Source organism: Hypanus sabinus, chromosome 8 (genome assembly GCF_030144855.1).
Source record: "Hypanus sabinus isolate sHypSab1 chromosome 8, sHypSab1.hap1, whole genome shotgun sequence".
Classification (NCBI taxonomy): domain Eukaryota; kingdom Metazoa; phylum Chordata; class Chondrichthyes; order Myliobatiformes; family Dasyatidae; genus Hypanus; species Hypanus sabinus.
In genome coordinates this window covers 127934605-127958036 of record NC_082713.1, presented here as the reverse complement: position 1 = coordinate 127958036, position 23432 = coordinate 127934605, and the positions used below count along the sequence as shown (strand labels likewise).

The window sequence follows — 23432 nt, the reverse complement described above, 5'->3', positions numbered from 1 at the left end:
GCAACTCAATATATATTTAGTGACAAGCAGAGCGAGAAGGGCCGGGGAAAAATTGAAAGAGTCTATTTTTCTACATGTAATTGGTGAAGATGCTTTGGAATCTATAACAGCTTTCAAATTGATGAGAAAACATTTACATTAGACACTCTAATGACAAAATTTGATGAGTATTTTGGCCCAAGTAAAAACATCACATTTAAAAGATAAGACCAGAAACAAGGTGTTAGCTTTGACCAATATTTAGCCAAGCTACACACACTAAATAAGTCCTGTGAATTTGGTGATATGAAGGACTCACTAGTTTTGCTTTTAAAGACATCATAGACCATCCAGCATGGAGCAGAATTAGGCCATGTGGCTCATCAAGTCTATCCTACATTCCACCATGGCTGATTTATTACCCCTCGCAATCTCATTCCCCTGATTTTTTTCCCATAACTTTTGATGCCCTGACTAACCAGGTACATATCAAACTCTGCTTTAAATGTGCCCAGTGACTTGGCCTCCAGAGCCATCCATGGCAATCAATTCCACATATTCACCACCATCTGGTTAAAGAATTCTCCTCAACGCTGTTCCAAATGGTGGTCCCTCCATTCTGAGGCTGTGCCCTCTGGTCCTAGACTACCCCCACAATAGGAAACATCCTCCCACATCTACTCTATCTAGGCCTTTCAATATTCAATAACTTTCAATGAGGTCTTCCCCCACCATTCTTCTAAACTCCAGTGAGTACATACTCAAGAGCCATCAAACATTCCTCATACATCTTCCATTGCCAGGATCATTCTTGTAAATCTCTTCTGGACTTCCAATGACAGCACATCTTTTCCTGTGCCCCAAAACTGCTATTATACTCAAAATGTGGGCTGACCAATGCCTTTTAAAGCCCCAGGAACACATCTTCCCTCTTATGTTCTAGTCCTCTCAAAATAAGTGCTAGTGTTGCATTTGCCTTCCTTACCATTAACTCAATCTGCAAGTTAAACTTTAGAGAATCTAGCCATAAGGGCTTCCAAGTGCCTTGCATCTCTGAGTTTTGAATTTTCTCCCTGCTTAGAAAATAGTCTACATGTTTATTCCTTCTACCAAAATGCGTGACTATATACTTCCCACAACTATATTGCATCTGCCATTTCTTTGCCAATTCTTCCAATCTGTCCAAGTCCTTCTGCAGACTCCCTGCTTCCTCAACACCACCTGCTCCTCCACCTATCCTTATATCATTTGTAAGCATAGCTGCAAAACCATCCATTCCATCATCTAAATCATTGACATATGACATGAAAAGAAGCAGTCCCAACACTGACCAAAGAGAACCATTTGTCACCAGCAGCCAATCAGAATAGGACCCCTTTATTCCCACTCTTTGCTTCCTGCCATTCAGCCAAGCTATGTTAGTATCAGCCACGTTAGTATCTTTTCCTTAATACCATGGGCTCTTAGCTTGTTAAGCAACCTCATGTGTGGCAACTTGTCAAAGGCCTTCTGAAAATCCAAGTAAACAGCACTCCCTGACACTCCTTTGTCTATCCTGCCTGTTATTTCCTCAAAGATTTCCAACATACTTGTCAAGTTAATTTTTCCCTTAAAGAATCATAGCTGAACTTGGCCTGCTTTATCATGCACTCTGAAATCTCACCCTTCATAATGGACGCCAACATCTTCCCAAGCATGAATTTATAATTTTATTGAAGGATGCTATTAAAGAAGCCAATAATTTCCACAGTGAAAGATTCAGTGCTAGTTACCTGTACAAGTCCTTCCATCGCCAGTGTACCCAGCCCCACACGCACACTGGAAGGAGCCGGGACTGTTGGAACAGGAGGCCGAGCTGTGACAGTCGTGGCTCCCACTCTGACACTCATCCACATCTGGAGTATATAAGAAAGGAAGAGTAACATTCAGTTTGATTGTTTGCAAATATTGAACATTTACTCCTCTCCACAATTTTGGCTAGATCCTCAGGAACAATGGAATCTCAGATTTATCTCCTCTGTTTATTTAGATTATACAGATTTATGCAACAGACCTCTGAGTTGAGAGGGAAGCTTTTAAAAACCAACAGAAGGCAACTAAAAAAGCAATAAGGGGAGAAAAGATGAAATATGATATTAAGCGGGCAAGTAATATTAAAGTGGATACGAACAGTTTTTTTCAGATATTTAAAGCATAAAGACAGAATGGATATTGGACCACTGGAAAATGACACAAGAGAAAGAGGAATGTGGGAACAAAGAAATGGCAAATGAATTTTATCAATTATTTTGCATCAGTCTTCACTGTGGAAGACATGGGCAATATGCCAGAAATTTAAGGGTGTCAGGGGACAGAAGTGAGTGTATTACTAAGAAGATGGTTCCTGGGAAGCTGAAAGATCTGAAGGTAAATGAATCACAATGACAAAATAGACTGTAACCCAGGGTTCTGAAAGAGGTGGCTGAAGAGATTACAGAGGGATTTGTAATGATTCTGGAATGGTTTCAGAGGACTGGAAAACTGCAATGGTCTCTTCACTCTTTAAGAAGGGAGGGAGGCAAAATACAGGAAATTATAGGCCAGTTAGTCTGACTTCAGCAGTTGATAAGAGTCCATTATTAAGGATGAGGTTTCAGGGAACTTGAAGGCACATTATAAAAAAGGCTTAAATTAACATGGTTGCATTAAGTTGAAGTTTTGCCCAACAAATCTGTTGGAATTCTTTAAGGAAATAGCAGGCAGAATAGACAAGAATCAGTGGGTGTTGCTTACTTGGATTTTCAGAAGGCCTTTGACAAGGTGTTGCACATGAGGCTGCTAAGCAAGGTAAGAACTGAAGCTATTACTGGAAAAATACCGGTATGGATACAAGATTGGCTGATTGGCAAGAGGCAAAGAGTGTTTCCAACTAAATTTCTTTCCATTTATTTCCACTGTGTGAAGCATTCCCAATGATTCTTGGCATTTTTATGAACACTAATCCTTTCAGGTGCTTTCCACTGTTTGAATCCACTTTCCTGCTCCAATGAGGAGTGATGGTCTGACCGGGAATAAAGAAGACAACAGATACAAAATGCAGACTTTTTAGAAGGGGAATAGACCAGCCATGAGTGAGTCACTTCCTCACCATGACTATTTCCCAATTTCCTCTTGAACCAAGATTTGTTGATTGAGCAGTTATTTGTTGGTAGGAAAGGCCCCTCACTGTTCTGGAAATACTTCAAACCCAGCTTTATTATTTCTGTTCTTAACCCATCAAGCAGAACTGCTTTTCCAGTATCCTTGTTGAACTTGAGGTCCAATGTCTTGCTGTTCAATCACTTCTGGTATGACAGTTCGAGGCTCTTTGACACCATCTAGGTTCAGTGTCATCAGATTCAATCTCGTCAATAAGCTCAACACCACCACCACCATGACCATCTTCTCCTCCTGTCATGTCCACATTCCCTGTGGCAGCCTCACTCTTAATCTCATCATACTTGGATTTATCTGACTTTACTTCCTCCTCGGCTTGTGATGCATTTGTACTTGATCCACCTTTAGATTCTAACAAACTTGTAGCAGGTGCAGGCGACTCCATGGAACGTGTCAAACTACTTGTTCCAGGCTTTTCAAGGAAGGGTATGAAGAACTCGTTCGAAATCTTGGCTTCCTCCTCCTCCAACTTTCATCTCTTCCATCCTTCAGCTCCACTTTCCTTCTTCTTCATGAAGAAACATTTCATGGTTTTCTTACACGATGCTCTGAAATAAGGCCATCGTAGTGCTTCTCACCCATTATAATCAAAGACAGATCATACATCTGAAGAAAATTAGTTTTTCACTATCCGAGGATGGCTTGTCTGACTTTAGTAGAAACTGCTCAGTGGCGCCCAGGGCATGTGCCATACCTGCCATACCTTAGATACGCCACTGGATATTGTGCATAGTTTGCAACCATTATCTAAGAAAGGATGCACAGACATTGGGAAGTGTTCAGAAAAGGTTCACGAAAATGATCGCAGGAACGAAAGGGCTAAAGTATGATGAGCGTTTGATGGCTTTGGGCCTATACACACCGAAGTTTAGAAGAATGAGGAGGATCTCATTGAAATCTATCAAATATTGAAAGACCTAGATACAATGGACAGGGAGAGGATATTTCTTATAGTCGGGGAGTCTAGGACCAGATGCCACTGTCTCAGAATAGCCTATAGAACAGAGATGAGGAGCAGTTTCTTTTGTAGAGTGTGGTGAATCTGTGGAATTTGTTGTCACAGACAGCTGTGGAGACCAAGTGATTGGGTATTTTTAAAGTGGAGGTTGATTGTTTCTCGATTAGGAAGGATGTCAAACATCCTTCCTAAGTGAAGGCAGGTGAATGGAGTTGAGAGGTGTAATAAATCAGACATGTTGGCATGGCTGAGCAGATTTGATAGGCTGCGTGGCCTAATTCCGCTCCTACATCTTATGGTCTCGTCATCTGTTTTGAGTTCCACAGACCAGTTTTGCTTCCTGGCTGATCTGGCTCAGCAGTACACTTGGACAGCAGAGTGAGTTCATAATGGATCTCCCCTCAACAATCGTTCACTGACCTCAGTTCCACATTGAGTATCTGTGCTGCCTTAGAGATGCAAAGAGGATTTCTCTCAGTTTATGAGAAGGAATCAAAACATAGAAGGCTCACGCGCAAAGCTGCTTTAGGGGAAATAGCCCATGTGATCTCTTTCTAAGTTGGGCAATTCTATGAAATCAGGGTGGGGATAAACTTTAAAGATTGAGTGAGCTAGCACTGGCAAGATGGACCATTTTGCATCATTCTGCACAGATTGTGGGGTTGGGGCACCAAGAGTGCTCTCTTTTCTCTAATCAACAGAGAGGAAATTAAATAGAATTCTTGCAAAGGAAAAGTAAGTCAGATTTAGAGATGATCACCTGTACAACTCCTTCCATCCCCGGTGTACCCAGCCTCACACACACACTGAAAAGATCCGGGGATGTTGGAACAGAAGGCCGAGGTGTGACAATTGTGGCTTCCGGTCTGACACTCATCCACATCTGAAGTAAGAGAACAGTCTATCAGTGTTTCTGAATTGGATTTTGATTATGGATATCAGGCAGCTAATTACCCAAATGATCAAGCACATATGTACAGTAATCCTATTTTGAGAGATAAACTTCCCTGATCATAAATTGAATGGTGCTTCCTCAAACTTCATGAGTGAATGATTTCGGTAATGCTTATTTATTCAACACATGTATCCAACAGAAAGGAAGATTTCCTGGATTATGATAAAGCTTCTCAATATATATAAAAAAACATGTTTTCTCACCCACCCAGTAGCTTCATCACTGTGGAACAGAATGACAGCTGGGATTATTGTATAAACACAAGAGAATCTGCAGATGCAGGAAATCTGGAGTAACACATACAAAATGCTGGAGGACCTCAGATGGGCAAGCAGCATCTATAACGAGGAATAAAGAGTCGATGCTATGGGTAACACACATCATCAGGTCTCATGTACTGACTCAGCACTTGCAGACTGAAATGTTGACTATTTTCTTCTCCATAAACTCTGCCTGATTTGATGAGTTTCTTCACTTTTTGTGTGGGGATTCTTGTATTGAGGTTTTAGGAAATCATGCCATCTAGAGCTCCACAACCAGGCTGCACACCATATGTGCAAGTTAATCCGATTCACAATAGTTCCCTCACACATATTCTCTAAAATTCACCAGCGATGGGGAGGGATGTTCCAGCAATAAGGCATGAAATTTATCTCACATTTACACAAATCCTATTTCATTCCAACCCCAGTGACCATTCACTTCCCTTGGACTGTAGTACTTGCCTACACTGGAGTCGCAGTTCAGAGCAGTATGTTAACGTACCAATCCACACATATTTAGGAGGTGGAGGAAGTTAGAACACCTGGATGAAACCCATTCAATCACAAGGAGAGCACGGTAATTTCACTGGATTTGAATTGAACTGGCCTCATTGGAACTGTGAGGCAGCAACTCTACTAGTTATGCCACTATGTTGCATTTAACTTCATTGTTTGCATTGCCAACGTAGAATATCCATATAATTTTACTGTACCAGATTTTGTTCAACACAGCAAATACAAGAGGCATAATTTTAAAATGATTGGAGAGCAGTATAGGGGAAGGCTGGAGTTAAGTTTGTTACACAGAGAATGGTGTTTGTGTGGGACACCCTGCTGAACGTGGTGGTGGAGAAAGATACATTAGGGACAGTTAAGACAGGCACATGGGTGGTAGAAAATGGAGGGCTATGTAGGAGGGAAGGGTTAGATTGATCTTCCAGAAGGTTAAACATTTGGCACTACATCATGGAACAAAGAGTTTGTGCCATGCTGTAGTGTTCCATGTTCTATTTCTTTATTCACCAATAGATTCTATTTTTAATGTGCAGGTCACTTCAAACCAGAAAGGATCCAATCAATGCATTCAGAATGTGAGCCCACATCTTACAAAAATGTACTTAAAATTTAGAACATAAAACAGTACATCACAGTACATCACAGTACAGGCCTTTCAGTCCATGATATTGTGTCAAACTTTTAAGATCAATCTAACCCTTCCCTTCCACATTGCTCTCCATTTTCTGTAATCCACGTGCCTATCTAAATCTCCCTAATGTATCTGCCTCTACAATCACATTGGCATCATGTTCCATATACTTACCACTCTTCGTGTAAAAAACACCTGCCCTATACTTTTCTCCAATCACCATGAAGTTCTGCCCCCTTCTATTAGCTATTTCCCCTCTTGGAAAACGTCGCTTGTTATCCATTCGATATATGCCTCTTGTAGATCTCTAGTAAGCCACTTCTCATTGTTCATTCCAAAGAGAAAAGCTCTAGCTCACTCAACCTAATCCAGTTTCTCCAATCATGTTCTCTAATCCATGCTGTATGTTGTTAAACCTTTGCTGCCTGCTCTGTAAAGCTTCCTCATCCTTCCTTTATTAAGGTAACCAGAACTGAACACAATATTCCAAGTGTGATCAGACAAGTTTTATAGAACAACTGGTTCTTGAACTCAATTCCAAGACTACTGAAGGCCGACACACCACATGAATTCATAATCACCCTATAAACTGGCAACTTTAAGGGCCCATGGACATGAGCCATTAAGATCCCTCTGCCCCTCTATACAAGCAAGAAATCTGACTACACTTATTGCTCAGTCACTTGCAATGAAACTTAAATGTTATAAATCGAAAATACCAAAATTGTACTCTCATTCCATTCTGCCCTTGTCTAATTTGGAGTAGCAGATGATTCATTCCTCATCTCATTACTCACTCTAGCTCCAAGTAAGTACACTCTTTGGAATCAATCTTCAAGCATGGTGCAAACAAAATTTCAAGTCCTTCTTAAATTGGTAGCAATCTTAAGTTAGCACATCCATTGCTAGCTGAAATAGATGTACAATAGTTAGAAATAATGATACTATCATTTCTCTCTTCCAATCCTTCAGGTGAGTAAGGCTGGCTATGGTTCCAGGCGCTCAAAGCAAGTTAACACTTCTCAACATTATACATATTTGAATAACTTGTTAAAAATAGATTTTCTTTACTCATGGAAAGATTCAGTACCAGTTACCTGTACAAGTCCTTCCATCCCCAGTGTACCCAGCCCTACACACACACTGGAAGGTGCCAGGGCAGTTGGAACAGGAGGCCGAGCTGTGACAGTTGTGGCTCCCACTCTGACACTCATCCACGTCTGGAGTTTGAAAGAAATGAAGAAGTCAATGGAGGATCCACAGTACATGTATGTTGATTTTTTTTTTCCTGCAACCCAGATTTAGGTTGGATCCCCAGAAGTAGTTTGTTTCAGATTATAAAGACCCATGCAATGGAGCTACGAGTGACACAGCCCAGTCTGTTTTGGGTGAGTAGAGTTCAACTAGATCAGCAGAGAGGACTTAGAACTGGCCTTAGCTCCCATGGGCTAGGATTGAAAAATCATTGATCATTGCCAGTTCTACTCACGATGAAATGTTGTCAATGTCTCAAAGATGTGAAGGTACAGAGGTATTTCTCTGGTCTCATGAGAGGGAGTCAGAACATGGAGTAACCTGAAGGCTCACACACAGTGCTGTCTTATGGAAGATCCATGACGTGACCTCATTCTGAGTTGGGCAATCCTTTGAAATCAGGGTGGGCACAGATATAAATCTCGAGTGAGCTAACACAAGCAAAATGGGTCAGCTTGACTGATTCCAAACTGATTAGAAGATGGGAAACAGGATGATTGTCTTTTGTTAATCAATATAAAATTCAAATCTTGCCAAAAAAAGGTAATGGAAAGATTTAGATAATATTACCTGTACAAGTCCTTCCGTCCCCAGTGTACCCAGCCCCACACGCACACTGGAAGGAGCCGGGACTGTTGGAACAGGAGGCCGAGCTGTGACAGTCGTGGCTCCCACTCTGACACTCATCCACATCTGGAGTTGGGAAGAAAGAGAGAGTTCTCATTGGTTGATATTTGGTGAATGTAGAACTTCCACACCATTCCAGGATTTAGGTGGGTCCTCAGAAACTATGAAATGTCAGTTTCAGCTCCTTTATTTGTTCAGATTCTAAAGGCTCATGCAACAGAACTCTGAGTTCCACAGCCAAGGTTTGATTTCTGGTCTGTTCTGGCAGAGCAGAGATATAGGACAACAGAGTGTGTTCATAACTGATCTCATAACTGATCAAAAATGATTCACCACTCCTTATATCATGGAATAACATTCAGGAGGATCTGCAGTCTGCCCAAACTTTAAGCTCTTTTAAATTGAAGCTTACAACTTTTCCTTTTGCTGTAGCTTTGAGTTAGAATTCTCCTGCACTGCAACTTCTATTATTTTAAAATATACTTATCATATCTATTTTCGTGTGATTTTGTTCTCTTTTTTATTGTCTGAAATTTGATGTTTGATTTTTATATCTTGTTCTATGCAAAGTATTTTGAACCGCCTGGCGTCTGAAAAGTGCTGTACAAATAAACTTGCCTTGCCTTGTCTTGCTTCAGTTCTGCACAGAGTACGTGTGTTGTCAAAGTCTTAGAGATGTGAAAGAAAATTCTCTGGGCACATGAGAAGGAATCAAACATGGATTAATCTAAAGGCTCACACACTGAGCTGTCTTGAGAAGATACCCCATGTAACCTCAGTCTGAGTGGGGCAGTTCTATGAAATCAGAGTGGGAGAAACTGAAACATGTGTGATGTAGCACAGACAAGATGGGCCAGCTTCCCTCATGCCAAACAGATAGGAGGCACGTGGGGACGAGAGTGAGAGAACAGGTCTGCTATCTCTTCTTTAATCAACAGAAGGTTCAGTAATGATTACCGATACAAGTGCTTCCATCCCCAGTGTATCCTGTCTGACACACACACCGGAAAGAGCCAGGGGTGTTCGAACACAAGGCCGAGCCGTGACAGTTGTGGTTTTCAGTCTGGCACTCGTCCACATCTGGAGTAAGAGAACAGCTTATCAGAAGGCTTCCATCTTTACATAAATTCAACTCTTTTTTTGCTGCATATCTACAGTAATCTCCACGTTTCATCTTCCTCTATCTGGACATTGTCTTTTTTAGTGTAATTGTCTAAGTCATTGCAAAATGGAGAGGGGCTTCTGGGAAGAATGACAATTTCTAACAAAGTACACCTGATTGAAATATTAGACACTTGCATTTCAAGAAGAGGACAGAGCTCAGCCTCAAGATCCTTTCTGGTTCCATAATATGGTGACATTCACTTCTCCGCAAATGCACTATTTATTTTGGATGAACAACTAGCTCCTTGTAACTATAATTGATCAGGAGGCTGTTGATTCTGGCGGAACAAGAAGGAGCATGAATTGGAAGATGTTTGGATCTTCCTTATGGACACCAGACAGCTTATTGCCTAAATGATGAAGCACACATTTACACTAATCCTATTTTGAGAGATAAATATTTCTGATAATAAATTGAATGAAGCTCTACAAACTTTGTAAATGGATGCTCTGGTAACACTTACTTATTCAAGATGTTGTGTATCCAATCAAATGGAATATTTCCTACATTATGATAGATCAACTACGCAATAAATATTGTAAAGCAAAGGGTTTTCTTGCCCACCTAGCAGATTCTCACTTGGGAACAAATTGACAGCTAGGATTATTGCATAAGCACAGGAGATTCTGCAGATGTGGGAAATCCAGTTTAACACTAGATTGTAAATATTGCAGGAACTCAGCAAGTCAGGTAGTGTTTAAGCAGAGGAATAAAAGGTCAATATTTTTGGTGAGACTCTTCATCAGGACTTATGATGAATGGTCACAGCCTGAAATTTTGATTGTTTTTCCCTCTCCATAAATGTTGCCTGACCTGTTGAGTTCCTTCAGCATTTTGTGTGGATTACTGTACTGAGGTTTTATGAAATCATGCAGGCTACAGCTCCACAACCAGGTTGGGCACCATATATGTAGATCAGTCAGATTCACGATAGCTTCCTCACACACAAGCTCTAAAATTCAGCAGGATCAGACCAGTGATGGAGGGGAATGTGCCAACATTAAGACAAGAATTGCATTTCACATTTACACAGATCCTATTTTGTTCCCACCCCAGTGACCATTCCCTTCCATCAGACTGTTCCATTCACCTACACTCCAGTGGCAATTTACAATAGTGTATTAACCTACTAGAAGATGGTTAATGCCGTGAGGCATTAATCCTGTGGATAGTCAGAGGCATTTTCCCAGGGCTGGAATGGCTAGCGCGAGAGGGCACAGCTTTAAGGTGCTTGGAAGTAGGTACAAAGGAGATGTCAGGGGTAAGTTTTTTAACGTAGAGAATGGGGAGGGCATGGAATGGACTTCCAGTGACGATGGTGGAGCTGGATACAATAGGGTCTTTTAAGAGACTGGTGAATAGATACATGGAGCTTAGAAAAATGGAGGGCTGTGGGTAACCCTAGGTAATTTCTAAGGCAAAGACATGTTCTGCACACCTTGTAGGCTGAAGGGCCTGTATTGCAATGTAGGTTTTCTATGTTTCTAAGAAAGGCCTGGCAATCTGCTTACATATCTGGCCACAAAAACCCTATGGACAACTACACTATCCATATTCATGACGACTTGATGGCACTCAACAACAACAACATTAACCTACAAAACCACACATACTTCTGAGGTGTGAGAAAATCAGAGCAGCCAGATGAAACCCATTCAACCTCGGAGAGCACACAAACTGGCCACCAACTTCATTGGATCAGAATTGAACAGGCCTCATTGAAACAGTGAGGCAGCAGCTCTACCAGCTACATCACTATGCTGCTTTCAACTTCATTGTTTCCATTGGCAGTGCAGAATATAGAAACTTAATCAATTACAATGTGACATTATAGGATTCTCAACACCTACATTTCAGATTTGTGGATGCATATAATTCTACTGTAACAGCAAATACAAGGGGCATAATTTAAAAATGAGTGGCTAATGTATAGGGGAATGCCAGAGTTAAGTTTGTTACACAGAGAATGGTGTTTGCGTGGGACACCCTGCTGGAGGTGGTGGTGGAGGAAGATACATTAGGGACATTTAAGAGACACATAGGTGATAAAAAAAATGGAGGGATATGTAGGAGGGTAGGGTTAGATTGATCTTAGAGTAAGTTAATGGTTCGCACTATATCATGGGCCAAAGAGGCTGTGCTGTGCTGTAGTGTTCCATGTTCTATGTTCTACTTCTTTAATGACTGAACTGAACTGAACTGAACTGTACTGTACTGTACTGTACTGTACTGTACTGAACTGAACTGAACTGAATGATCTTTATTGTCATTATACATAGGTACAATGAAACTCTGTTTGGCTTCCTCTCAGGCAGTCAAACAAAGCAGTAGATAAAAACAAGACAGTAATAGAAAAACAGTATTTAATAGATAAATAGCAGAAAATAAGTTACTGCAGCACCAGAATATCACAGTAATGCACAAAGTGCCATTAGTGCAAGTATTTGAGTGCTTGTGTGTGCTCACGGTTTCAGTCATTGTTCTGTGGGAGTGGTGTGATGGAGGCCACAGCTCTGGGGTAGAAGCTGTTCCTCAGTCTATTTGTTCTGGCTTTTAGTGATCTGAACCTTTTGCTGGACGGAAGCGAGTCAACCAGGGAGTGGCTGGGGTGTGTGGTGTCTCTGCTTATGCTGATTGCTTTCCTCCTGAGTCTGCTGGAATAGATGGAGTCCAGTCCTGGGAGCTCCATCTTGACAATTTATTCAACAATAGATTCTATTTTTAATAAACAAGTCATTTCAAACCAGTAAGGACCTAATCAACAGATTGAAAATGCATTCCCATGCCTTACAAAAATGTACTCAGACTTTATAACATAATAGCTAAAACACGATAGCCCAGTACAGGATCTTCGACGCAGCATGTTGTGTTGACCAATTAACACAATTTAGTATCAATCTAATCCTTTCCTCCCTCATAGCCTTCCATTTTTCTGTACTCCATCTGACTATCTAACAGTTAATTAAATCACACTAATATATCTGTCTCTTCCACCATCCCTGGCATCACATTCTATACACCTACCACGCACTGTGTAAAATATTTACCTCTGCCAATCCACCCCTCCCCCACAAAGTTTCTTCCAGTCACCATAAAATTATGTCCATTGTGATAATCATTTCCACCATGGAGAAATTTGTTGGCTGTCGACTTGATCTATGCCTCTTATCTTCTCATACAGCTCTATCAAGTCTCCTCTCATCCACCTGTAACACTTACCCACAGGCTGGTATATGTCTAGGGGAAAAAGGGATCCAGCCACTCTCCAACCCACCTCCCGTACACGCAGGTGCTGTGAGAATCGAGTTTACGCCTCGAGCCCGCCAACAGTATCAAATCCACAACAAATACCGTTATGAAATACACTTTAAAGAGTTTACTAAAATTAAAAAGAGTAGTAAGCAATACAATATATATACACAAGGAAAAAAAACAAAAGGCGCCACTTATCAAAGTTCAGTCTGTTTAGTGCACTCGTTGGAGCTCAATCAACGAACCAATCGACCCATCCGGCCGTCGCACCTGGGACCACCCCGGTGGTCTTACGAGCAGTCCAGCACACGTCCACCTTCTTCCATGTCTTCCTCGGCCTCCCCCAAAAAACCCGCGAAAAACCCCTCCCCCAAGTTCCCAGCATCACAAGACACAATGACATTCCCCATTGATTAACAAATGAATACAATTACCATATCAGCCATTCTAAAGTGAAACAACGGCTAGAGAAACACTTATCCGACAAAGAAACATTCCTACTTGTAACAAACCAAAGAGGCCATTTTGAGTAACATACCCAGGACATTGTACATTCTCTCCCCACCAGCAAATGTCATGCCCTCATGGCATTACTAGAGGTCCCCAAAGCTTCTCGCAACACACAAAACCCAACCCAGGTGCAGAAGGCAATGACATAACTACCCAGAGCAGTAGAAATCACACTCGGTTCTCCCGGTACCACATATGTCAACCGCTCCGGGGGGCGCCTAATCCTCTGAGATCTCCATACCCCTTCTGCCCCACTGGGCTCCCTCGTCACCTGCGAACCCACTGTCTCGGACACCCCAGGTCTACCTGACAGACCCGCACCCCCTTCCTCACAGGGGTCCTCCCTCACCCGAGATCTCCCCGGCTCACGCTCAGATTCCACCCTCTCTCCCACCAATGTAGTCTGCCTCTCCATCTGACCCTCAAGACCTTCCCTCCTCTCACCCAATTCAGTATGGGAAGGGCCAGGAGCCTCCTCTCCTGGTACTGGAGCACTAGCGAATGGGAACAGGACCCACTCATCTGAGTCGTCCTCCTCTGAATCGGTAGCCATTCCCGAGTGAGGGACCCGTCCCCGCTCTTCAGCAGCGGGCTCTTCCCGTTCTCCGCTCCCTCGCAGAGTCCTTGTACTGGGCGTAACCTCCCACTCGGGCTCCTTATCCACTTGCACCGCTTGACCCAGTGGCAGCAGGTGATTCCTATGGAGTACCTTGATAGGCCCTTTTCCATCCTCGGGTTTCACCCGGTAAACTGGCAGGTTCGGCATCTGGCTCTCTATTACATAGGGGCTGGCCGCCCATCGATCTGCCAACTTGTGCTTACCAGGGAGTCCCAAATTCCGTAAAAGGACCCGGTCGCCCGGTAATAATTGTACAAACTTCACCTTTCGATCATACCGCATCTTATTCCGCTGATTTTGTTTGGTAGCCGCCGCCTCGGCCAACTCGTACGCCCGCTGTAACTCCCTCTTCATGTCGGACACGTACTTTAGATGGGACTTCCCGGGAAATTCACCCACTCCACCTCCAAAACACACGTCAATGGGCAACCTCGCTTCCCGCCCAAACATCAGATAATAGGGTGAATACCCTGTAGCCTCATTGCGAGTACAATTGTAACAGTGAACCAATTGTCCAATATGACGACTCCACCTGCTTTTCTGCCCAATCTCCAGCGTCCCAAGCATATCCAACAGGGTCCTGTTGAATCTCTCTGGCTGAGGATCTCCCTGTGGGTGGTAAGGGGTAGTCCTGGATTTCTCAACCCCAAGCATAGTCAGTAATTCCTGGATAAGGCGGCTCTCAAAGTCCCTCCCCTGATCACTATGGATTCGCCTGGGAAGGCCGTAATGCACAAAGTACTTCTCCCATAACACCTTCGCCACTGTCGTCGCCTTCTGATCCTTGGTGGGAAATGCCTGAGCATAGCGAGTGTAATGATCGGTGATGACTAATACATTCGCGGTGTTGCTGGTGTCAGGCTCAATCGACAGGAAATCCATACATACCAGGTCCAGAGGTCCCGCACTCTGCAAGTGCGACAGTGGAGCCGCCAACGCTGGCAGGGTCTTCCTCTGGATGCAACGACGGCATCCCCTACAGTATTCTTCGACGTCCCCCCTCATCCGGGGCCAGTAGAACCGGTCTTTGAGTAATCCATATGTCTTTTCCACCCCCAAATGTCCAGAATCATCATGTAAGGCCTGGAGTACAGTCTGGTGATACTCCTCTGGCAGGACCAGTTGCCAACAGCGGGGTTGGTCCGGAGGCGTTGTTACCCGGTACAAGATTTTGTTCTTTAACTTCAACCGAGACCACTCCTTCAACAACAGAGGCACATATGGGTGTTTCGCCTTCTCAGCCAACGCCCCATCCCCCTTCTCGACCGCTCTCCACACTGTGCCAATGCCCGGGTCATTTTGCTGAGCAGTTGCCACTTCCCCCGGACTCAGTTCCGGCAACTGTTTAGTCCCCAGAGCGGTCAGGTCACAGTAAACTAGGGGTATGGCGTCGTCAAAAACCCCCAAATGGTCCACGGCTCGTTCCAGCCTCCCTCTTCCCTCGGCCTTCACGGTGATAACAAACTGACACATCGCCTTCACTCCAGGGGCAGGGACACTCTCCCACTCCTCGTCCTTCTCCTCCTCCCCCGGCTCCCGACGAGACAATGCATCCGCATCGATATTCTTGCTTCCGGGGCGGTACCTCAGGCTGAAATCATATACCGACAATGCCGCCAGCCACCGATGTCCTGTGGCATCCAGCTTCGCCGAAGTCAAAATATAAGTGAGAGGATTGTTATCCGTTCTCACCTCAAACTTGGCTCCGTAAAGGTAATCGCCCAGCTTGTCCACCACCGCCCACTTCAGCGCCAGGAACTCCAACTTGTGAGTGGGATAGTTTCTCTCCGATGGCGACAAGCTTCGGCTGACAAAGGCTACCGGCCTCAATGCTTTGCCATGCTCCTGGTACAGAACAGCCCCGAGACCCTCTCGGCTGGCATCCGTGTGCAGCACATATGGCTTCTGGGGATCGGCAAAAGCCAACACCGGGGCCTGGGTCAGTGCCCTTTTCAAAGATCGGAACGCCTCTTCACATTGATCATCCCATCTCGAGCCAAAAGGTTCCGCCGGGTTCCAGTATCCTCCAGCATCCTGCCTCTGGTTCCCCGTCCTCTTCTTCCCCACCGGGGGATAGCCACACAACAGCTGAGTTAACGGGTGACACACTTTGGCGTATCCTTTCACAAATCGCCGGTAATACCCACAGAACCCCAAAAATGAGCGCAGAGCACCCACTTTCTGGGGTCTCGGCCAGGTGGTCACAGCCTCTATCTTGGTTGGATCAGTAGCCACTCCCTCTAACATCAAAGACGTATGCTCGATCCAGGTCTCATAGTCCACCTCCCCATCCGGAGTAGGCTTGGCTCCGGAGAACACCCCCAGCTTCAGCCGTGGCCTCTCGGCCACCCCCACCAGGGAATAAAGTGCGGCTGCCAGCTCCGAGGCTTCCACCCTACCTGGGGAGCGGGGCTTAGTCACGACTCCCTCCTCCCACCTCCCTTTACTAGTGCCGGGCACCTCTCTGGGGTCCACCTCTAGCTCTAACTCCTCAGCCTCATCCTTGTAGGAGTGGAGCCCCCACGGCCCCGCCTCCCCCGGTACACTGACCGTCGCCGGCAGTTCCACCGTCCTGACTTCAGTACTCGTACGAACCAACACCCAGCTAGACCCCACCTCTTTACCACACCGTCTAGCTACCAATTCTACCTGCCCAATACCCTTCACCGAACTTAAACCCCGCACTATCGCGTCTCCCGAAACTCGAAAATCCACTCCGCTCACTACGCATGCGTACTGTACCGGTACATCTTCAAACTGGCACCAACAAACAAACTTATCTCTGTCCATCTTCCTCTGCTGCCTGCGCGATTCCACAGCCCCTGACAATCCAATCCCGGACGAGCCCCCACAAATGTAACACTTACCCACAGGCTGGTATATGTCTAGGGGAAAAAGGGATCCAGCCACTCTCCAACCCACCTCCCGTACACGCAGGTGCTGTGAGAATCGAGTTTACGCCTCGAGCCCGCCAACAGTATCAAATCCACAACAAATACCGTTATGAAATACACTTTAAAGAGTTTACTAAAATTAAAAAGAGTAGTAAGCAATACAATATATATACACAAGGAAAAAAAACAAAAGGCGCCACTTATCAAAGTTCAGTCTGTTTAGTGCACTCGTTGGAGCTCAATCAACGAACCAATCGACCCATCCGGCCGTCGCACCTGGGACCACCCCGGTGGTCTTACGAGCAGTCCAGCACACGTCCACCTTCTTCCATGTCTTCCTCGGCCTCCCCCAAAAAACCCGCGAAAAACCCCTCCCCCAAGTTCCCAGCATCACAAGACACAATGACATTCCCCATTGATTAACAAATGAATACAATTACCATATCAGCCATTCTAAAGTGAAACAACGGCTAGAGAAACACTTATCCGACAAAGAAACATTCCTACTTGTAACAAACCAAAGAGGCCATTTTGAGTAACATACCCAGGACATTGTACATTCTCTCCCCACCAGCAAATGTCATGCCCTCATGGCATTACTAGAGGTCCCCAAAGCTTCTCGCAACACACAAAACCCAACCCAGGTGCAGAAGGCAATGACATAACTACCCAGAGCAGTAGAAATCACACTCGGTTCTCCCGGTACCACATATGTCAACCGCTCCGGGGGGCGCCTAATCCTCTGAGATCTCCATACCCCTTCTGCCCCACTGGGCTCCCTCGTCACCTGCGAACCCACTGTCTCGGACACCCCAGGTCTACCTGACAGACCCGCACCCCCTTCCTCACAGGGGTCCTCCCTCACCCGAGATCTCCCCGGCTCACGCTCAGATTCCACCCTCTCTCCCACCAATGTAGTCTGCCTCTCCATCTGACCCTCAAGACCTTCCCTCCTCTCACCCAATTCAGTATGGGAAGGGCCAGGAGCCTCCTCTCCTGGTACTGGAGCACTAGCGAATGGGAACAGGACCCACTCATCTGAGTCGTCCTCCTCTGAATCGGTAGCCATTCCCGAGTGAGGGACCCGTCCCCGCTCTTCAGCAGCGGGCTCTTCCCGTTCTCCGCTCCCTCGCAGAGTCCTTGTACTGGGCGTAACCTCCCACTCGGGCTCCTTATCCACCTGCACCGCTTGACCCAGTGGCAGCAGGTGATTCCTATGGAGTACCTTGATAGGCCCTTTTCCATCCTCGGGTTTCACCCGGTAAACTGGCAGGTTCGGCATCTGGCTCTCTATTACATAGGGGCTGGCCGCCCATCGATCTGCCAACTTGTGCTTACCAGGGAGTCCCAAATTCCGTAAAAGGACCCGGTCGCCCGGTAATAATTGTACAAACTTCACCTTTCGATCATACCGCATCTTATTCCGCTGATTTTGTTTGGTAGCCGCCGCCTCGGCCAACTCGTACGCCCGCTGTAACTCCCTCTTCATGTCGGACACGTACTTTAGATGGGACTTCCCGGGAAATTCACCCACTCCACCTCCAAAACACACGTCAATGGGCAACCTCGCTTCCCGCCCAAACATCAGATAATAGGGTGAATACCCTGTAGCCTCATTGCGAGTACAATTGTAACAGTGAACCAATTGTCCAATATGACGACTCCACCTGCTTTTCTGCCCAATCTCCAGCGTCCCAAGCATATCCAACAGGGTCCTGTTGAATCTCTCTGGCTGAGGATCTCCCTGTGGGTGGTAAGGGGTAGTCCTGGATTTCTCAACCCCAAGCATAGTCAGTAATTCCTGGATAAGGCGGCTCTCAAAGTCCCTCCCCTGATCACTATGGATTCGCCTGGGAAGGCCGTAATGCACAAAGTACTTCTCCCATAACACCTTCGCCACTGTCGTCGCCTTCTGATCCTTGGTGGGAAATGCCTGAGCATAGCGAGTGTAATGATCGGTGATGACTAATACATTCGCGGTGTTGCTGGTGTCAGGCTCAATCGACAGGAAATCCATACATACCAGGTCCAGAGGTCCCGCACTCTGCAAGTGCGACAGTGGAGCCGCCAACGCTGGCAGGGTCTTCCTCTGGATGCAACGACGGCATCCCCTACAGTATTCTTCGACGTCCCCCCTCATCCGGGGCCAGTAGAACCGGTCTTTGAGTAATCCATATGTCTTTTCCACCCCCAAATGTCCAGAATCATCATGTAAGGCCTGGAGTACAGTCTGGTGATACTCCTCTGGCAGGACCAGTTGCCAACAGCGGGGTTGGTCCGGAGGCGTTGTTACCCGGTACAAGATTTTGTTCTTTAACTTCAACCGAGACCACTCCTTCAACAACAGAGGCACATATGGGTGTTTCGCCTTCTCAGCCAACGCCCCATCCCCCTTCTCGACCGCTCTCCACACTGTGCCAATGCCCGGGTCATTTTGCTGAGCAGTTGCCACTTCCCCCGGACTCAGTTCCGGCAACTGTTTAGTCCCCAGAGCGGTCAGGTCACAGTAAACTAGGGGTATGGCGTCGTCAAAAACCCCCAAATGGTCCACGGCTCGTTCCAGCCTCCCTCTTCCCTCGGCCTTCACGGTGATAACAAACTGACACATCGCCTTCACTCCAGGGGCAGGGACACTCTCCCACTCCTCGTCCTTCTCCTCCTCCCCCGGCTCCCGACGAGACAATGCATCCGCATCGATATTCTTGCTTCCGGGGCGGTACCTCAGGCTGAAATCATATACCGACAATGCCGCCAGCCACCGATGTCCTGTGGCATCCAGCTTCGCCGAAGTCAAAATATAAGTGAGAGGATTGTTATCCGTTCTCACCTCAAACTTGGCTCCGTAAAGGTAATCGCCCAGCTTGTCCACCACCGCCCACTTCAGCGCCAGGAACTCCAACTTGTGAGTGGGATAGTTTCTCTCCGATGGCGACAAGCTTCGGCTGACAAAGGCTACCGGCCTCAATGCTTTGCCATGCTCCTGGTACAGAACAGCCCCGAGACCCTCTCGGCTGGCATCCGTGTGCAGCACATATGGCTTCTGGGGATCGGCAAAAGCCAACACCGGGGCCTGGGTCAGTGCCCTTTTCAAAGATCGGAACGCCTCTTCACATTGATCATCCCATCTCGAGCCAAAAGGTTCCGCCGGGTTCCAGTATCCTCCAGCATCCTGCCTCTGGTTCCCCGTCCTCTTCTTCCCCACCGGGGGATAGCCACACAACAGCTGAGTTAACGGGTGACACACTTTGGCGTATCCTTTCACAAATCGCCGGTAATACCCACAGAACCCCAAAAATGAGCGCAGAGCACCCACTTTCTGGGGTCTCGGCCAGGTGGTCACAGCCTCTATCTTGGTTGGATCAGTAGCCACTCCCTCTAACATCAAAGACGTATGCTCGATCCAGGTCTCATAGTCCACCTCCCCATCCGGAGTAGGCTTGGCTCCGGAGAACACCCCCAGCTTCAGCCGTGGCCTCTCGGCCACCCCCACCAGGGAATAAAGTGCGGCTGCCAGCTCCGAGGCTTCCACCCTACCTGGGGAGCGGGGCTTAGTCACGACTCCCTCCTCCCACCTCCCTTTACTAGTGCCGGGCACCTCTCTGGGGTCCACCTCTAGCTCTAACTCCTCAGCCTCATCCTTGTAGGAGTGGAGCCCCCACGGCCCCGCCTCCCCCGGTACACTGACCGTCGCCGGCAGTTCCACCGTCCTGACTTCAGTACTCGTACGAACCAACACCCAGCTAGACCCCACCTCTTTACCACACCGTCTAGCTACCAATTCTACCTGCCCAATACCCTTCACCGAACTTAAACCCCGCACTATCGCGTCTCCCGAAACTCGAAAATCCACTCCGCTCACTACGCATGCGTACTGTACCGGTACATCTTCAAACTGGCACCAACAAACAAACTTATCTCTGTCCATCTTCCTCTGCTGCCTGCGCGATTCCACAGCCCCTGACAATCCAATCCCGGACGAGCCCCCACAAATGTAACACTTACCCACAGGCTGGTATATGTCTAGGGGAAAAAGGGATCCAGCCACTCTCCAACCCACCTCCCGTACACGCAGGTGCTGTGAGAATCGAGTTTACGCCTCGAGCCCGCCAACAGTATCAAATCCACAACAAATACCGTTATGAAATACACTTTAAAGAGTTCACTAAAATTAAAAAGAGTAGTAAGCAATACAATATATATACACAAGGAAAAAAAACAAAAGGCGCCACTTATCAAAGTTCAGTCTGTTTAGTGCACTCGTTGGAGCTCAATCAACGAACCAATCGACCCATCCGGCCGTCGCACCTGGGACCACCCCGGTGGTCTTACGAGCAGTCCAGCACACGTCCACCTTCTTCCATGTCTTCCTCGGCCTCCCCCAAAAAACCCGCGAAAAACCCCTCCCCCAAGTTCCCAGCATCACAAGACACAATGACATTCCCCATTGATTAACAAATGAATACAATTACCATATCAGCCATTCTAAAGTGAAACAACGGCTAGAGAAACACTTATCCGACAAAGAAACATTCCTACTTGTAACAAACCAAAGAGGCCATTTTGAGTAACATACCCAGGACATTGTACACACCTTACTCCCAAAGAGAAAAGTTCTAGCTCACTTAGCCAGTCTTGATAAGACACACTCTCCAATACTGGAGGCATCATGGTAAAGGTCCTTTGCACCCTCTCTTAAGCTTCCACATCCTTCCAATCGTGAAGCCACCATAAATGAACACAACATTCCAAGTGTGAGCTAACCAGTCTTTTATGAGCTATTACATTACCTCACAGATTTTGAACTCAATTCCCCCAATGAAGGCAGGACTACACAGCACGTACCATTTTAACACTCTAGCAATTTGCATAGCAACTTTGAGGACTTTAAGGGTTCTATGGACATGTACCATCAAGATCCCTCTGTTCCTCCATACAGCTAAGAAATTTGACTGCACTAGTTGCTCAGTCTCTCCAGTGGGTTGGTAGTCACTTTATTTGCAATGATCCTTAAATAACACAAATGGAAAATGCCAAGATTGTTCTTTCATTCCTTTCTGCCTTGTCTAATTTGGAGTAGCAGATGATTCATTCCTGTTTTCATTGCTCACTCTCGTTCCAAGTTAACACACCGCTTGGTATCAATCTCCAAGCATGGTGCAAACAAAATGACATGTCTTTCTTAAACTGGTAGCGATCTTAAGGCAGCACACCCATTGTCAGCTGACATAGATGTAAAAATACTTAGAAATAACAACACTATCATTTCGCTCCTCAATTTCTTCAGGTAAGTAAGGCAGGCTAAGGCTCCAGGTCCTAAAGGAAACAAGCATTTTTCAATCTTCAGTATCTCAGTTGTGGGAAGATTCAGTACCAGTTACCTGTACAAGTCCTTCCATCCCCAGTGTACCCAGCCCCACACACACACTGGAAAGAGCCAGGGGTGTTGGAACAGGAGGCCGAGCTGTGACAGTCGTGGCTCCCACTCTGACACTCATCCACATCTGGAGTTTGGAAGAAAGGAAAGAATTCACTCAAGGATCCACAGTGTGTGCATGTTGATATTTTCCTTACTGCACACCCAGATTTAGGCTGGATCCCCAAAATTGTGGAATATTATATTTATCTGCTCTGTTTAGGTTATAACTACCCATGCAGTGGAGCTGTTAGTGACACAGCCTGGTCTGCTCTGGGTGAGCAGAGACCAATTGGACCAGCAGAGCGTCATCAGAACTTGTCTCAGCTCCCAGTTCCACTCGTGATTAAAGATTGTTCATGTCTCAAAGATGAGAAGGTACAGAGATATTTTTCTGGTCTCATGAGAGGGAGTCAGAACATAGAGTAACCTGAAGGCTCACACACAGTGCTGTCTTATGGAAGATCCATGACGTGACCTCATTCTGAGTTGGGCAATCCTTTGAAATCAGGGTGGGCACAGATATAAATCTCGAGTGAGCTAATGCAGGCAAGGTGAGTCAACTGCACTTATTCTAAACTGATTAGAAGATGGGAAACAGGACTGTTGTCTTTTACTATTCAACATAAAATGAGATCTTGCCAAAAAAAGGTAATCGGAAGATTTAGATAATATTACCTGTACAAGTCCTTCCATCCCCAGTGTAGCCAGCCCCACACACACACTGGAAGGAGCCGGGACTGTTGGAACAGGAGGCCGAGCTGTGACAGTCGTGGCTCCCACTCTGACACTCATCCATATCTGGAGTTTGGAAGAAAGAGAGAGTTCTCATTAGTTTGACAGTTTGTGATCTGGAACTTTCACAGCACTTCTAGATTTATGTGGATCCTCAGAAACTATGAAATGTCAGTTTCAGCTCCTTTATTTGTTCAGATTCTAAAGGCTCATGCAACAGAACTCTGAGTTCCACAGCCAAGGTTTGATTTCTGGTCTGTTCTGGCAGAGCAGAGATATAGGACAGCAGAGTGTGTTCATAACTGATCTCTTAACTGATCAAAAATGATTCACAACTCCTTATATCATGGAATAACATTCAGGAGGATCTGCAGTCTGCCCAAACTTTAAGTTCTTTTAATTTGAGGCTTAAAACTTTTCTTTTTGCTGTAGCTTTTAATTTGAAACTCCTGCACTGCAACTTTTA

At 45.9% G+C, this 23432-nt stretch overlaps 1 protein-coding gene across 1 annotated transcript in view; it reads right to left on the bottom strand.

The window, feature by feature from the left end:
- LOC132397668 (fibrillin-1-like) overlaps positions 1–23432 on the bottom strand; it is a 103743-nt gene that overhangs the window by 53465 nt on the left and 26846 nt on the right. The window contains exons 8-14 of the mRNA XM_059976437.1: positions 22910–23032; positions 22197–22319; positions 9336–9458; positions 8322–8444; positions 7595–7717; positions 4893–5015; positions 1752–1874 (exon numbers count right to left, since the gene is read on the bottom strand). Coding sequence (XP_059832420.1) covers positions 1752–1874; positions 4893–5015; positions 7595–7717; positions 8322–8444; positions 9336–9458; positions 22197–22319; positions 22910–23032 — 861 coding nt within the window. The remainder of the gene's footprint in view (positions 1–1751; positions 1875–4892; positions 5016–7594; positions 7718–8321; positions 8445–9335; positions 9459–22196; positions 22320–22909; positions 23033–23432) is intronic.